At 39.0% G+C, this 15,993-nt stretch overlaps 1 protein-coding gene across 1 annotated transcript in view; it reads right to left on the bottom strand.

Annotated features, from left to right (window-relative positions):
- Positions 1-6,138: 6,138 nt before the first annotated feature.
- RMDN2 (regulator of microtubule dynamics 2) overlaps positions 6,139-15,993 on the bottom strand; it is a 101,076-nt gene continuing 91,221 nt past the window's right edge. Inside the window, exon 10 of the mRNA XM_006882389.1 lies at positions 6,139-6,192. Coding sequence (XP_006882451.1) covers positions 6,139-6,192 — 54 coding nt within the window. The remainder of the gene's footprint in view (positions 6,193-15,993) is intronic.

Below are 15,993 nucleotides of genomic sequence, written 5' to 3' on the forward strand. Positions count from 1 at the left end.
CATGGGTCAAAGAAGAAATTCACAGGGAAACCAGAAAGTATTTTTCACTAAATGAAAACATCAAAATTTGTGGGCTGATTCTAAAGCCTTTCATAGGGGAGAATTTTACAGGCAAGAGTCTATATTCAGGGGTCCTAGTGACATGTCAAGGTGCTAAACAAAAGACAGCTAGTGGGAATACACCAGGAGGTGAGTGGGAGAAAGTGAACAGTCTGTTCCCCTAAAGATTTACACAGGTATGGAGACTTAAAAGAGGGTCACTGTGCTTTAGAGCTGACTTGATGACAGGGGGTTCCATGTTGGTTCTTTTAAAGTTTGTATTGTAAAAGACGACAAAAGTTAAATCCATTATCTCAGTTGTCAGCCCAAAAAATGGGGGGAAAAATAACATAAAATAGAAATGAAATAGAAGAAAGGAAATAAATAATGGAAATCAGTGAAATAAAACCCAGAAATTTTCCCCCCAGAAGCTCAAAACCACAGATAAGCCTCTATCCAAACTGGTCAAGAAAAAGAAAATAAAACACTAATTAATATCTAATTACTAAATTACTAATTACTAAATATTATTACTATCAGGAAATGAGACAGATATGATTACCGTCTATTGTCTAGAAATCAAAGAAATAATACAGAAATATTAATTTCATGACAACAAATTTAGCACCTTATAGATTTGTTAGTAAGGTCCACCTGATCCAGGCCATGGTCTCTTCTCTATCACTTGCTATGCATCAGAAAGCTGGACAATGACTAAGGATAACAGAAGAATAATTGATGCCTTTGAGTTGTGCTGGCGAAGAGTATTTAACACACCATGGGCTGCCAAGAGAAGCTGGTCTCTTGCAGAAACAAGTTTCTCCTTGGAGGCAAGGATTTTGAAGCTCCTTCTCACTTACTTTGGGCTTGTGGCCAGGAGGGACCTATCCTTGGAGAAGGACATTGTGCTTGGAAAGGTGGAGGGACAGCGCAGGAGAGGAAGACGCCGGGTGAGATGGATTAATACAGTAACTACAGCAATGGGGGTAGGTGTGTTTGGGTCAGTAACTGGCTCAGGACACAGCAGGCGTCAGAGCTATTGTACATAGGGTTGCTATGAACCACAGGTAAGTCGATGGCACTTGACAACACAGCATGATCTTTATTATGGAACGTGTATGACTCTTGAGAGTATTAGACCATTTATCAGAGTTAAGTTAGACCAGTTATCAGAGCAAAGTTGGCTCTTAATTCAAGCTAAACTTAATTCAAGGCTCTTGATGACGATTGTATATGATGAGACGTTGCACACAGGAGCTCAATTTGATGAAATTTTGAGTATATAAATGTGTGCATATATTTAAAACAGCAAATTGGAAATTCAAGTTTTAATACTATTTCAGGAAGAGACTGGCTGAAACTTGCTGGAGGAGGGCTGTCTCCAGTCAAAACTGACTTGATGGCAGTGTACTAGCATAGGAAGTCCTGTCAGCTAGGAGGACTTGGAGTATTTATTTATTAAGATTGAAGACTACAGCCTCCACAGTGGATAACATCTCAACATAAAGAAAATGGGTGTATATACACTTGGACCAGATAAGCAACGCCACGATAAATGGAGAAAATATTGAAATATTATCACACATTTAGCGTTATTTGGATACAGAATTAAAGCCATGGAAGTAGTAGTCAACAACTCAAACTATATATATACTACTGCATTGGGCAACTCTGCTACAACAGCAAAGATGTTGCTTTGAAGATTATAGCGGCACCAGATCAAGCCGTGGGATTTCCAATCACCTCATGTGTGCACAGGGATGTCATTGCTGATGCCAGATAGATCCTGGCTAAAAGTAGGGGAAATGAGAAGAATGCCTATTTATGCTTCATTGACTATGCAAAAACATTTGACTGTGTGGATCGTGACAATTTGTGGCTGACGTTGAGAAGAAGTGGAATCCCAGACCACTTAATTATGTTCATGTGGAACCTATAACTGGACCAGAAGGCTTTTTTGTGAGAACAGAGCAGAGGAACACTGCATGGTTGTATTCTCTCTTCATACCTATTTAACTGTATGCTGAGCAAATTACCCAAAAAGCTGGACTCTATGAAGAAGAGTGAGGCATCAGCATTGAAGGGACATTCATCAATAACTTGCATTATACAGGTGACAAAACCTTGCTTGCTGAAAGTCAGGAGGACATGAAGTACTTGTTGCAGAACATCAAAGAATGCAGCCTTCATTATGGATTGCATATCAATGTCATGAAAACAAAGATTTCAAAACTGGACTGATGGGTAGTGTCATGATTGATGGAGAAGAGATTGAAACTGTCAACAGCTTCATCTTGCTTGGACCAACAATTAACACCCTTGATACTAGCAGTCAGGAAATAAGGAGCTGCACTGCACTGGGAAAATCAGCAGTTAGTCTCAGATAAATGAGGAGTAATGATGTCAGTTTGAAGACTAAGGTGCATTTGATTCGGGGCATAGTCTTTCTGATTACTTGCTATGCATCTGAGAGCTGAAGAACGAGTAAGGATGACAGAAAAATAATTGACATCTTTCTTTAAATTTTTTTAATAATTGACATCTTTGAGCTGTGGTGTTGGAGAAGAGCACTGAACATCCATGGATGGCCAAAAGAATGAACAATTATGTCTTAGAGAGGGTGCTTTTTGGAGGCAAGAATGATAAGGCTTTGCTTCGCATACTCTGGGCATATTGCTATGAGGGGATACCTCTTGAAGAAGGGCCTAATTCTGGGAAAGGTGGAGGGTCAGAGAAGGAGAGAAAGACCCTCAACCAGGTAGACTGACACAGTGACTGCTGCAATGGCCTCTTATGTGTCAGGAAGTGTGAGGATGGTGCAGGACAGGACAGGGTTCAGATCTTTTGTTCACAGGGTCACTATGAGTCATACTTTACTCAACAGCACCTAACAACAATAACATGTGTGTGCAAAAGTTAGGCAATGAATAAGGAAGACTTAAGAAGTGATGCCGTTAGATCACTGTGTTGAGGAAGAATATGCAATATACCATGGACCAAATGTCAGAAGAAGGATCGAATCTGTCATAGAAAAAATGGAGTCAGAATGCTCCTTAGAAGAGGGATGGTGAGACTTCATCTCATATACTTTGGCCACATTATCAGAAGAACTTTGGTAAAATAGGGGAGGCAAAAGAGGAAATCATCGGGATTAATCGGCATGGTGGAAACAATGATGTGGGCTCACATAGAGAAGAGACTATGTAGATGGTTCAGGGCCTGGAAGTGTTACATTCTCATGAACACAAGGTTGTTATGAGTTGGTACCTACATAGCTCTAACTATACACAGCTCCCTCAATGCCATGTCTTAGTCTCTAGATAAAAAAAATAAGAGAATTACAGGAAATAAAACAATGCCCCGCACAAATAATGATGGCTGCAATTTCTGCATATTCAGTGTAGATGCTTCTCTGTGCATATTTCACAGGTTTTTGTTGACTGCTGTCGAGTCGAGCACGACTCATAGCGACTTTATGAACAAAAGGCCTAATATCCTTCCATAACTATCATCGTTTCTCCAAGTGCATAGTTTCCAGAGGCATGTGGTTTAGGAAGTGGATGCCACTTTGCTTCCAAATCTGTCTTACAACTGGGAGCTCCACCAAACACTGTCCACTATAGGAAACCATTATGGTATTTTTTTAAAAAATTAATTTTAATGAAAGTTTACAGTGACATAGGGTTTCCAGTCATTCATTGTTGAACTTTTCTCCCTGCCCACCCGTTCCCCCCAATTCACTCCTCTCCTTGAAAAGTAAAACTCTTTGTTTTGCAATCTCTCCCCCCCAAAGTCCACTCCACTATGCAGCCTTCATTATGGACTTCTGTAATGACAATAGCCAATCATAAATCCTTTTTAAACAGTTCTCTCCCTCATCTGTTTCAATGCAGTATACATAATTTCTCCCCTCCTTTTCTGTCTTCCCTCAACTCTGATGTCAGTCCCATTTTCCAACAGTGGACAGTGGCCCTATGCAATATTTGTCCTTCTGTGACTGAGATATTTCACTCAGCATAATGTCCTCCAGGGTCACGCATTTTGCATAATATTTCATGTGTTCTTTGTTTTTCAATGCTGTAAAGCATTCATTGTGTGACTATACCAGAGCTTTTTCTATACCATTCATTTGTTGATGGGCACTTGGGTTGTTTCCAGCTCTTTGCTATTGTGAATAAAGCTGCAATAAACATGGGTGTGCACATATCTGCTTGGGTGGCAGTTATGGTTTCTTTAGAGTAAATTTCCAGTAGTGGAATTGCTGGGTCAAATGATATTTCTATTTGCAACTTTTTGAGAAAGTGCCATACCACCATACCGCCTTCCACAGTGGTTGCACCATTTTACACTTCCACCAACACTGAATAAGGGTTTCAGTTTCTCCACAACCTCACCAGCATTTGATGTTTATTGTTCTGTTAAATTTTGCTATTCTTACTGGGTGAGATGCTATCTCATAGTTTTTTGCTATTACTGTAACCTCAATAGCACAAGGTTCAGCATCACAGCAAACCCGGGTTACTTTATACAGCACACTGACTGAGTGATGTGCAGATGGAAGAGTGTTCCTCCAGATGTAACAGCACTAGTCTCCCTTTATGTATTTATAATTTGGTCTTATATCTGTATATACTTAAGATGCTACATATATTTCCTTATATAATTTTTGCAGGTATTTTTAATGTTGAAATAATATCCTATTCTAGTTACATTCTAATATGCTTAGACCCTTTCTTAGTGTTGGAAATAGTATTTTACTATAATACTACTATTCTGAATGTTTGCATATAAATCATAGAGCTTTTTCTCTTCAGAACTATCTCTGTGAAATGGAATTATAAAGTTAAAGAGGCAGTACTTTTGTTAATTTTAAATTGATTTCAGTGAAAGTTTACAGACTTTGGATTTTCATTCATTCATTGTTATACTTTTTCTCCCTGTCCACCCCTCCCCCCTGTCATAACAATAATATCTAATAATATATCCCTTTTAAACAGTTCTCTCCCTCTGTTTCAGTGCAGTATGCATTATTTATCCCATCTTTCTCAGTCTCCCCTCAACCCCTAGTCAGTCTTCTTTTACAACAGTGGCACTATGCTGTATTTTTCTTTTTGTGACTGAGATATTTCACTCAGCCTAATCTCCTCCAGGGTCACCCATTTTGTATAATATTACATGAGTTCTTTGTTTTTCAACACTGCATAATATTCCATTGTGTGAATATACAAGAGCTTCTCTACCCATTCATTTGTTGTTGGGCACTTGGCAGTACACTAAGATTCTAGACAACATTTATGGTGGCCTAGTGGTAAGAAACTGCACTGCAATCCTGAAGGCACTTGCTTTGAGGCCACCAACTGCTCCATGGGCAATTACCTCCAGTGTGATTTAACTGCCTCTGCCACGCCACCGGAAGGTCAGCTAAGGGTTGGTTCCTACTCCATGGCACACAACAACAGATACATTTCAGTCAAATGTTTGTAAATACTCTCCTGCTAGCAGTGTAAGAATGTTCTACACCATGCCGTCATTGTCACCACTGAAGGTTTCCTAATAGGAAAAAACTCCAATCCTTGTTAATTGGGTGGTAAAACTATGCATTTCACAGACTACTGGCTTCCTGATTTTCCTTCTTTTGTTTTGGTGGCTAACCTCTGCATTTCTCTGATTACTAGAGTTAATTTATCTTCTTTTGCTTTCCCTCTTCTGTGGACTTAGTCATATCCTTTGCCCATCTTTTCTCACTTTTTACCTGCATACATAACATAACATTGTCTGTAGAGTTTATTAAAGTTCATTGGACTGATTTCATTTTTATTTAAAGAAATATTCTGAAGACTATACAGCTTATTAATAGGAAAACAGAAAGCATACATGTTTACAGGTCATGGTGATCTGACATTATACTAAATAGGTTCTCCAAAGAACATGATTAATTCTGTAGTGTCACCAGTGGAATGCATTCTTCAGAAATGTGGTTTTACCTGCTAAACTGAGCATTTTTGCCCTTGAAAGAAAATGAAAACTAATTAAAAAAAATAAAGATTTAATTAGTTAAATTTTAGTAGTCCACATCTGATATGTTGGAGTGCATTTTATTTATATCTTCAAAGATGTCATCATATTTTCCACTTCTTTCTGGGCTTGTTTATCCTATAAAAAAGATAAATATACAATTAGATCATGAAATTTCACATCGCCATCCTAATAGGTTTGGTAGTTTGAAATACATTGTCACATAAAGGCATATTTTTTTGGATGTCATTACAAAGAGGTTTCTGAGGACCAGAAGTGATCCAGATGGATGCGTCTGTGGGCAATGTAGATAGAGCACTATTTCTAGGCCTTCCCTCCACCAGGTGAGGGGTAGTGGGATACACGAAGGAAAGAGCCTCCCATGTACGCAAACAAACTGGATCCCACCAGAGGTTTAACAATATTGTGTTTTTTCAACTACATTTTTTTGTACCATTAAGTTAGAACCGATCCATAGCTGATCCTCCAGTGGGTTTTCAGAGGCAGTAACTGCACAGGGGGAAAGTGCCCATCTTTCTCCAATAGAGTAACTTCTGGATTCGAACTGTGTGCCTGCCGGTTGGCAGCACAACTCCTTATCACTTGGCCACCACAGCTCGCTTTTTCAACTATGCTATTATTGTTGTTAGGTACTATCAAGCTGAGTACAACTCCTAGTAACTCTATCAACAACAGATCGAACTTTGTCCTATCTTGTGCCATCTTCATCATTTCTGCCCCACTTGAATCACTGTATCAATCCACCTCACTGAAGGTCTTCTCCTTAGCTGACTCTCAACCTTTTCCTAGCCTGATGTCCCTCTCCAAGGAATAGTTTCTCCTAGCAACATGCACAAAGTATGTGAGAACACAGGATGTGAAAAAGCCTTCACTGCAGCAGTAAGCTTTGAAGAAGCCTGATATTATACTGCAAAAGCCAGAAAAATGCATATTTCATTATAAAATCTCTGAGGTAGCTTGTATTTAAGATAAAGAACTCTGTTGGTGTGTTGTTGTCCCAAAGGACAATGGGTAGAATCCACCAGCTGTTCCTTGGGAGGAAGATGGATAAATCTGATGAAGGGTCCCTATGAGTATGAATCGACTTGAGGATAGTGGGATATCTGGGATTTAAAAATCATGTGTATTTTGTAGCAATGGACACATAATGTTATTTCTTTAAAACAAGCATGGAAATTAGAAAAAACTGGTAATAAAGTCAGATGTAGGACATTTATACCTTTTTATGCATTCAAGAAACATTTCCTTTGCACTTATCAAAGGAATTTGTAGAACAAATTTAAAATAAAGAACTGGAGAAAATAAAAGAGTATTTAAAAGTGACTGTTGGTTAAGTGTCTTAAAAAAAATAAATCATATTCTCTAGCCTGCTCCAAGGCCATCATGCTTGGAAGGGTGGAGGGACAGTGCAGGAGAAAAAAAAAACCAAACCAAATAAGATGGACTGACACAGAAACTGGGGCAACAGGGGCAGGTGTGTCGGAATCAGTGAGACTGGCTCAGGACCAGGCAGGCTTCAGAGCTGCTGTACATAGGGATGCTATAAGTAGCAGGAGACTCGGTGGCATATAACAACAATGACAACAAGTCTGTTCCATGTGAATTTATTTTACAACAATTTTAGCTTTAATGGAATTACTGCTTCAGCCACAAACACTAAGACACTGATTATACTGTCATATCTGTTTAACCTAAAGAAAGACCTTCAGTGAAACCGACTGACACAGCGGCTGCGTCATGAGTCCAAGTGTAGCAATAGCTGTGATGTGACATAGGCCTGGGCTGCCTTTTGTTCTGCTGTATATCATGTTGCTATGCACTGGAGATGACTCCACAGCACCTATGAATAACATGTTTTCCCCTCACTAAACTTGCCACATCACTTCTTTAACATTTTCAATGCTTCCTGAACACCTGATAGGGGATTGATCTTTAAATCACTTTTACACTTTACCAGTAGTGTATTTATTTACTCAGAAAATGGGGGGGGGAAGCTAAAGGCAAGAGATTGTAGATATTATTTGAGGGAGCTTACAGTCAACAGCTTCCCTCTACCGCTCTTTATGAGTTAGAGGTGAATTGATGGTTGTTGTTGTTGTTGTTATGTGCTGTCGAGTTGCCTGCAACTCATAGCGACCTTATGGACAATAGCCCTAAACTCTGCTCTATCCTGTGTCAATCTTATTGTCTCCAACACACCAACCCCCATTATTCCAGTCCCTGAATCAATCCATCTCATCGAGGGTCTTCCCTTCCTGGGCGACTGTCCCTCCACACTCCCAAGCTTGACATCCCTCTCTAATGACTGGTCCCTCCTTGCAACACATTCAAAGTATGTCAGATGAAGCTTCAGAATCCTTGCCTCCAAGGAGCAGCTTGGTTTCACCCTCTCCGGGATGAATCTGTTTGTTCTCTTAGCCGCCCATGGTATATTCAATACTCTTCTCCAGCACCAAAGCTCAAAGGCATTAATTCTCCTTCTATCATCCTTAGTCATTGTCCAGCTTTCTGATGCATAGCAAGTGATTGCAAAGACCATGGCCTGTATCAGGTGTACCTTAGTTTCCAGACTGACATTGTTGCTCTTCAGTACTTTGGAGAAGTCTCTGACAGCAGACTTTCCCAATGCAATTCTTTTCATTTCCTAGCTGCTGGTGCCAAGAATGTTGACTGTGGAGCCAAGCAAACTAAAGCTGTTAATCTCAATCTCTTCACCATCTATCATGATGCTGCCAATAAGCCCAGTGGTGAGAGTCTTGTCAGAAGAAATTCTGAAGATTGCACTTGAGTGCTGAGAAGCCAAAGCAAAGGGAAGAAATAAAGATATTAAAGAGCTAAACAGAAGATTTCAAAGGGCAGTGCAGGAAGACAAAGTATTATAATGATGTATTCAAAGAGCTGGAGTCAGAAAACCAAAGGGGCCGAACTTGCTCAGCATTTATTAAGCTCAAGGAACTGAAGAACTAATTCAAGCCTCGAACTGCAATACTTAAGGATGCTTTGGGCAGAATATGAAATGATCCAAGAAGTATTAAAAGAAGATGGAAAGAGTATACACAGTCATTTTACCAAAAGGAATTGGCTTATACAGAAGAATTTGATAAAACTACATATGAGAAAGAGCCTATGGTGATGAGGGAAGAAGTTCAAGCTGCTCTAAAGGAATGGGCAAAAACCAATGCCCTAGGAATTGACAGTATACCAACTGATATATTTCAACAAAGACATGCTCCCCTAGATGTGCTCACCAAGTTGTGCCAAGAAATCTGCAGGACAAACACCTGGCCAACTGACTGGAAGAGATCTTTATTTATTCCCATCCCAAAGAATGGTGATACAACAGAGTATAGAATTTATCAAACAATAACATTAATATCACATGCAAGCAAGATTCTGCTGAAGATTATCCAAAACAACTGGAATAGCACATCAACAGAGAACTACCAGACATCCAGGCTGGGTTTAGAAGGGGTCGTGGTACTAGGGATATTGTGGCTAGTGTTATAGATGGATCTTGGCTGAAAGCAGGGAATACCAAAGAATGTGTTTCATTGACTATGCAAACGCATTTGAATCGATAGTACATAGTAAAAACAAAAATCACTTTCTATACTTTACCAGACAGAATTTGGTCACTTTACTTTGCATTTTTAACTGTTTTATATACATTGCCCTCTTTCTCCCCACACTAAATTCTACCATCACAGCTGGAGGCTTGGGAATCCCCAGGACTATCTATCTAATAAATAGATAAGTCTTGAAGAAAGTGCGGTTAGAGTGCTCCTGAGGGGAAAGGATAGTGACGCTTCATCTCACATTCTATGGGTATGTTGTTAGGAGCAGCTAGGCCTTGGAAAGGGACATCATAAAGTAGAAGGTCACTGGAAGAGTATCTGACCCAAAATGAGGTGGGTTAACACAGTGACTGAGGCAACAGACTCAAGTCTACCAGCGATGGTGACGACACAGATAAAGAAGGGTTCAGATCTATAGTTCATCAGGTCACTATGAGTTTTACTCAACTTGATGACACCTGCCAACAACAACAACAATAACAGCATATCTTTAAAGCCTGGTCTTATTTCTCCAAAGAAAACACAGAAATGGCCAATAAGTGCATGGAAGGTTCTCAGCATCCTCAGCCCTCAGGAAAATGCAGGATGAACTATGGAGACAGGACGCATCCCTGACACACTCTTATCCTAACTCTGAACCATGCAGCATTTCCTTGCTCTGTTCTGAAAACTACCTACACACTAGTACTCAAACATGTAGATTTGTTTAATCTGAAAGTGTTGGGAAATAGAACAATATAGACAAGTTTGGGAAATATAACAATGTTATCTGTTGGAGACCTTGGATAAATAAAAGAGACTTACGTTAAATTATTATAGTACTGCTAGTGTTTGTGTAATGGTTATAAAACATGAAATTTACTAGGTCGGGCACTGGTTAAGAATGGCTGACCCCAAACTGATACTACATGAAAAGAAAATCTAAGAAACTTCATTAAGCTGTTCTTAAGGCCAAACTCAAGTGTACAACCAAATACACTGGGAAATCTTATTACAGATTATCTTTTGAAGACAAATGAAAAGAAAGTTAGAGATGAAAGACTAGAAACAGAAATTAAAAGCAGAGTAACACTCACTTCCTACAACTCAGTATGCCCATCCTATAACAGCCTTATATTTTTTAAAAACTGTAAGCATAAATTATCCAGCTATGGACAGTGTAGATGAGTTCATTATAAAGACACAAAAGAAAGAAAAGACGAAAATGAATGTCAAAAGATATTTTGAAAATTGCACTAAAATATTAAGAAGCTAAAAAAGGAGAAAGGATGAAAGTCACTTACGTGTTGAAGACTTTCATTCACAGGGTCACTGTGAGTCTCCTACAACTTGATGGCACTTCACAATAACATCAACATAACAAGTGATCAGTTGGCCTACTGGACAGAAAGTGATGCTACCAAAACAAAGGTGGGTGACTCTAATCCACAGCCCTCAGGCCTGTTTTTCATTGTTTTTGTTCAAACATTCTTCTAGATCATAAAGCCCTGGTGTGTCTACTTGCCGTACAGAGGTAACTTGTGGTTGCTGTGAAGCCGAACACTGTGACACTGATGTATAAAATGTGTTACTGGTTATCCATGGTGGACAGTGTCTGGTGGAGCTCCCTGATTAAAACAAGCTTGGAAGCAGGAGTGGCATCCACTTCCATAATAGCTTGCCTTCAGAAACCCTACGAACCTGGAGAAAGGATGAAAGCCATACAAGTGTTGAGTTCTTTCATTTATAGGGTCGCCATGAGTCACCTACGACTCGATGGCACTTAACAACAATAACAACAACAACAACCATCTTTATTTTGTTGTGGTGCTTGAGTATTTTAGAAATTCTAGATGTAAGTCCCTTATCAGATACATCTTTATAAAATATTTTTTCCCAATCTGTGGCTTCCCTTTTTATCCTGTTGGAGAAGTTTTTGGATGTGCAGAGGGATTTTACTTAGTAGGTCCCACCCATCTATTTTATCCTCTCCTGGTTTTGGTTTTTCAGAATGCTTGGAAGACTGTTTATGCTGTGTATTAGGGCTTCTAGAGTTCTTCCAAGCTTTTCTCTAATGAAGTTTATATATAATCCTTGGTTTTAGTTTTAGGTCCTTGATTTACTTTGAGTTGGTTTTTGTGTATGGAGTGACCAGCAGTAAGGAAATCAAAAGACAAATTGTATTGGGAAAATCTGCTGTCAGGGACCTCTCCAGAGTGCTGAAAACAACAATGTCAGTCTAGATACAAAGGTGCGCCTAATGTAGGCCATGGTCTTCATAATTACTTGCAATGCTTCAGAGAGTTGGAAAATAACTAAGGATGACAGAAGGAGAATCAATGCCTTCTTATTGTGGTGCTGGAGAAGAGTCTTGAACATACCCTGGACCTCCAAAAAAACAAACAGGTCTGTCTTGGGGAGGGTGAAACTAAGTTTCTCCTTGGAGGCTAGGATTTTGAAGTTCCGTCTCACATACTTTAAGCATGTGGGCAAGAGAGATCAGTCCTTGGAGAAGGGCATCATGCCTGGCAGGGTGGAGGGACAGCACGGGAGAGGAAGACCCTGGATGAGATGGACTGATACAGTGACTGGGTCAATGGGGGTTAGTGTGTTAGAATAAGTGAGATTGGCTCAGGACAGGGCAGGGTTCAGAGCTACGGTATATAAGGTTGCTATGGGTCACAGGTGACTCTACAGCACATAACAACAACATCATTAATACCACATGCAAGCAAAATATTGCTGGAAGAATATAAAAACCCCAGTCATAATAGTACATCAACAAAGAACTGCAAGAAACTCTGGCTAGATTTAGAAGAGGCAGTGACACTAGGGATATCACTGATGTCAGATGGATCTTGACTGAAACCAGAAAGTACCACAAGGATTTCTATTTGTGCTTTCTTGACTATAAAAAGGGCATTTGCATAAAATGCAAACTATAAGAAATTATGGATCATAAGAATTATGGCTAACATTGAGAAGAATGGGAATCTCAAAACATTTAATCATGCTCATGCAAAATCTATAATTAGACCAAAAAGGTGTTCTGCGAAAAGAGCAAGGGAACTCTGCATGCTTTAAAACTGAAAGGTGTGCATCAGGTTTGCATCCATCTCCATGTATATAACATTTTTAAGCTGAACAAATCATTTGAGAGGATGTACTCTGTGAAGAATGTGGCACCAGAAACAGAGTAGGACTCCTTAACAACTTACATTATACAGATGACACACAATCTTGCTTGCCCAAATAAAGAGAACTTGAAACAATGCAAAGGATTAGAGACTACAGCTTTCAACATGCATTACATCTCAAGACAATAACAGAACTATCTTTACCACTGAGACAACAGACAACATCATGACAGATGGAGAAGAGATTAAGTGGTCAACAATTTCATCTTTTCTGGATACACACTTAACATCTTTGGTGCCAGGAATCAAGAAATCAAAAGAAATGTTTCTTTGGGGAAATCTGTTTTCAAGGATCTGTCCAAAGCACTAAGGAGCAATACTGTTTAAAAACCAAAGTGTATCTGATTCAAGCCATCGTCTTCTCAATTCATTGCTATGCATCTGAAAGTAGGACCCAATGGAAAGATGACAGAAAAAGAAAAGATACTTTTGAATTGTGTTGGAGAAGAGTACTGAACATCCCATGGACTGCCAAAAAGAGAAAACAACTCTTATCTTGGATACAGAGCAGCTAGAGTGTTCTGTAGCATCAAAGATGGTGAAGCTTTGTCTAACATACTTTGAACATATTGTTAAGAGTGGCAAGTCCTTGGAAAGAGACACCAGGCTTGGAAGGTGGAGGGTTAGCAAAGGAGAAGACCCAAGAGTATTTTCTTAAGGTCAAAGTAAGTCCACATGAATAATACAAAATACAATACTTAGAAATTCTGAGAAAGGAAATCTTTTTTTATGCACAGACTAAGTGGCTGACATCTCCACGAGATGGGTTGACATAGTGACTGTATTAATGGGCTCAACTATGTCAGAGACAAAAAGCATGGCACAGGATAAGACAGGGTTCAGATCCATTGTTCATAGGCTCGCCATGAGTTGTAGTTGACTCAATGGCATTAAACAACATGCTATTTGCTAAATATGAAGAGCTCTTCTGTAAGTACTCTCAAAGTATATTTATTTTTTGTAGTTGCTTTTGATATGTTGTATTTACTGTCTTATAAGCACATACACCAAAATTGAAAAATACAGAAAAGATTAGTAGAGCCGTGCTTAAGGACGACATGCAAATTTGTGAAGCATTCTGTACTTTTATATGAACACTGGTGGCCTAGTGGCAAGAAGCTGTGCCACAATCCCAAAGGCACACAGTTCAAATCCACCAGCTGCTCCACAGGAGAAAGATGGGTCGTCTTCTCTTGTGTGATTACTGCCTTTGAAAACCCACTGGAGGGTCAACTACGGTTTAGTTCCAACTCAATGGTACACAACACAACACAACACAACACAATTTATCTTACAAAATGACTAATGTAACTTTAAAGAATGATTAACAATTTTAAAATGTAGTTTTTAAAGATAAATACACTCACTGTATAGCTAACTATAATAATCTTTTAAAATCTAGCTTTCTCACAGACTCCAAGTCAGAAATCTTTAATACTGCCTTCAGACAAATAGCTTTGAGGCTTATAATGAAGCCACCACTTCACCTAGCAGTCATTCTCACGTTGCCTTTGACACAAGAATCCCATTTATTTTTAATTTAAAAAAATGTGAAAAAATATGCTTCTCAGGACCCAAGAGTATTTTCTTAAGGTCAAAGTAAGTCCACATGAATAATACAAAATAAAATACTTAGAAATTCTGAGAAAGGAAATCTTTTTTTATGCACAGACTAAGTGGCTGACATTCCCAATGTCAAGTATGGGAAGCTTATAGCTGATGGGGGCAAAGACATTTCACAAATGACTATAAATGAATGGAAATACAATATCATTTGTAAACTTTCACTCAGCAAATAAAGAAATAAAAGAAACTACCCCAACTGTGTATGAGATCACATGGAACGTAGTAAAAGCTAGCACCATTCTTTAAGAGTATATGAGTATGCATATGCGTGTGTATAAAAGACTAGTACGCATGGAAAAAATGACAAATACCACAAGAATTATGCAAAATATTATGTCAATTCACATAAGAAAGAAACAATTGATGGTTAGATGTCTTCCCTCTAATTTGTGAAGGAATAAACTAGTCACTAAAACCACTACTGTACTTACATCTACTTTTTACTTTCTATCTCATTATCCAACATTTCACATTTACAATGGTGAAAAGTCTATACTCCAATTATTTTGCACACAAACAAATACAAAACATCTGGCAGTCATGAATGCTGAAGTGTAAGGAGAGTCACTCTGGCTGTAATGGTTCAGATAAGGTGCCAATTTGACTGGGCCATGGCTTTCACAGAAGTTCGGCAGTTATTTAATGACGTAGCCATCCTCAATTTGTGATCTGATGGGTCATCCTCCATTTTCATTCTATAGTGATTTTCACCTAACAACTTGATCTTTGGAAACCATGTTGATAAGTGAGTCTAGAAAAACTCTGTAGAGATAAGGAGTGTCACATATAACTAATTGCATCCTATTTTGTCTTTGAAAAAGAATATATTCCTGAGAGTACATGTACAACTACTTGAGAACAAAATATTCCTAGACATATTAAATGGAGAAATAATGGAAGGAAAAATGTGAGAAATATTTACTCATGCTCTTTTGCCTGTCACTCTGAGTTGGAATTGACTTGACAGCTCTCATCTACATTAAAGCAGCAACATTCTGCTTGTTTAAGAAATACCTCTAGAGGGTCTCATTTCCTTGGTTATATTTTTTACCATCACCATCATCACATGTACTGTATGATGCTTGCCCGGCTTTTTATTCCTTTCACCAATACTGAAGAGTTTATAAATGTGCCAAGGCACTACACTTGGCTCTAGGGATGTTATGGTGAACAAAAAGAGACCTAGCTGCTATGTTCATGCAACTGCCTAGTGTGGGAGATGGACAGTAAATAAACAATGACATAAATCAGTACAGAAGTATGTTGTTGTTGTTGTTATGTACCGTAGAGTTGCTGGTGACTCATAGCGACCCTATGTACAACAGCCCTAAACTCTGCTCTGTCCTGTGCCAATCGCACTGTCTCCGACACACCTACCACAATTACCCCAGTCACTGAATCAATCCACCTCATAGAGGGCCTTCCCCTCCTGCACTGTTCCTCCACCCTACCAAGCATGACGTCCCTCTCCAAGGACCGGTCCCTCCTTACAACATGTCCAGAGTATGTTAGATGGAGCCTCAGAATCCTTGTCTCCAAGG

This window comes from Elephantulus edwardii, unplaced genomic scaffold, assembly GCF_000299155.1.
Source record: "Elephantulus edwardii isolate Elephantulus edwardi_28Jun2011 unplaced genomic scaffold, EleEdw1.0 scaffold00019, whole genome shotgun sequence".
Classification (NCBI taxonomy): domain Eukaryota; kingdom Metazoa; phylum Chordata; class Mammalia; order Macroscelidea; family Macroscelididae; genus Elephantulus; species Elephantulus edwardii.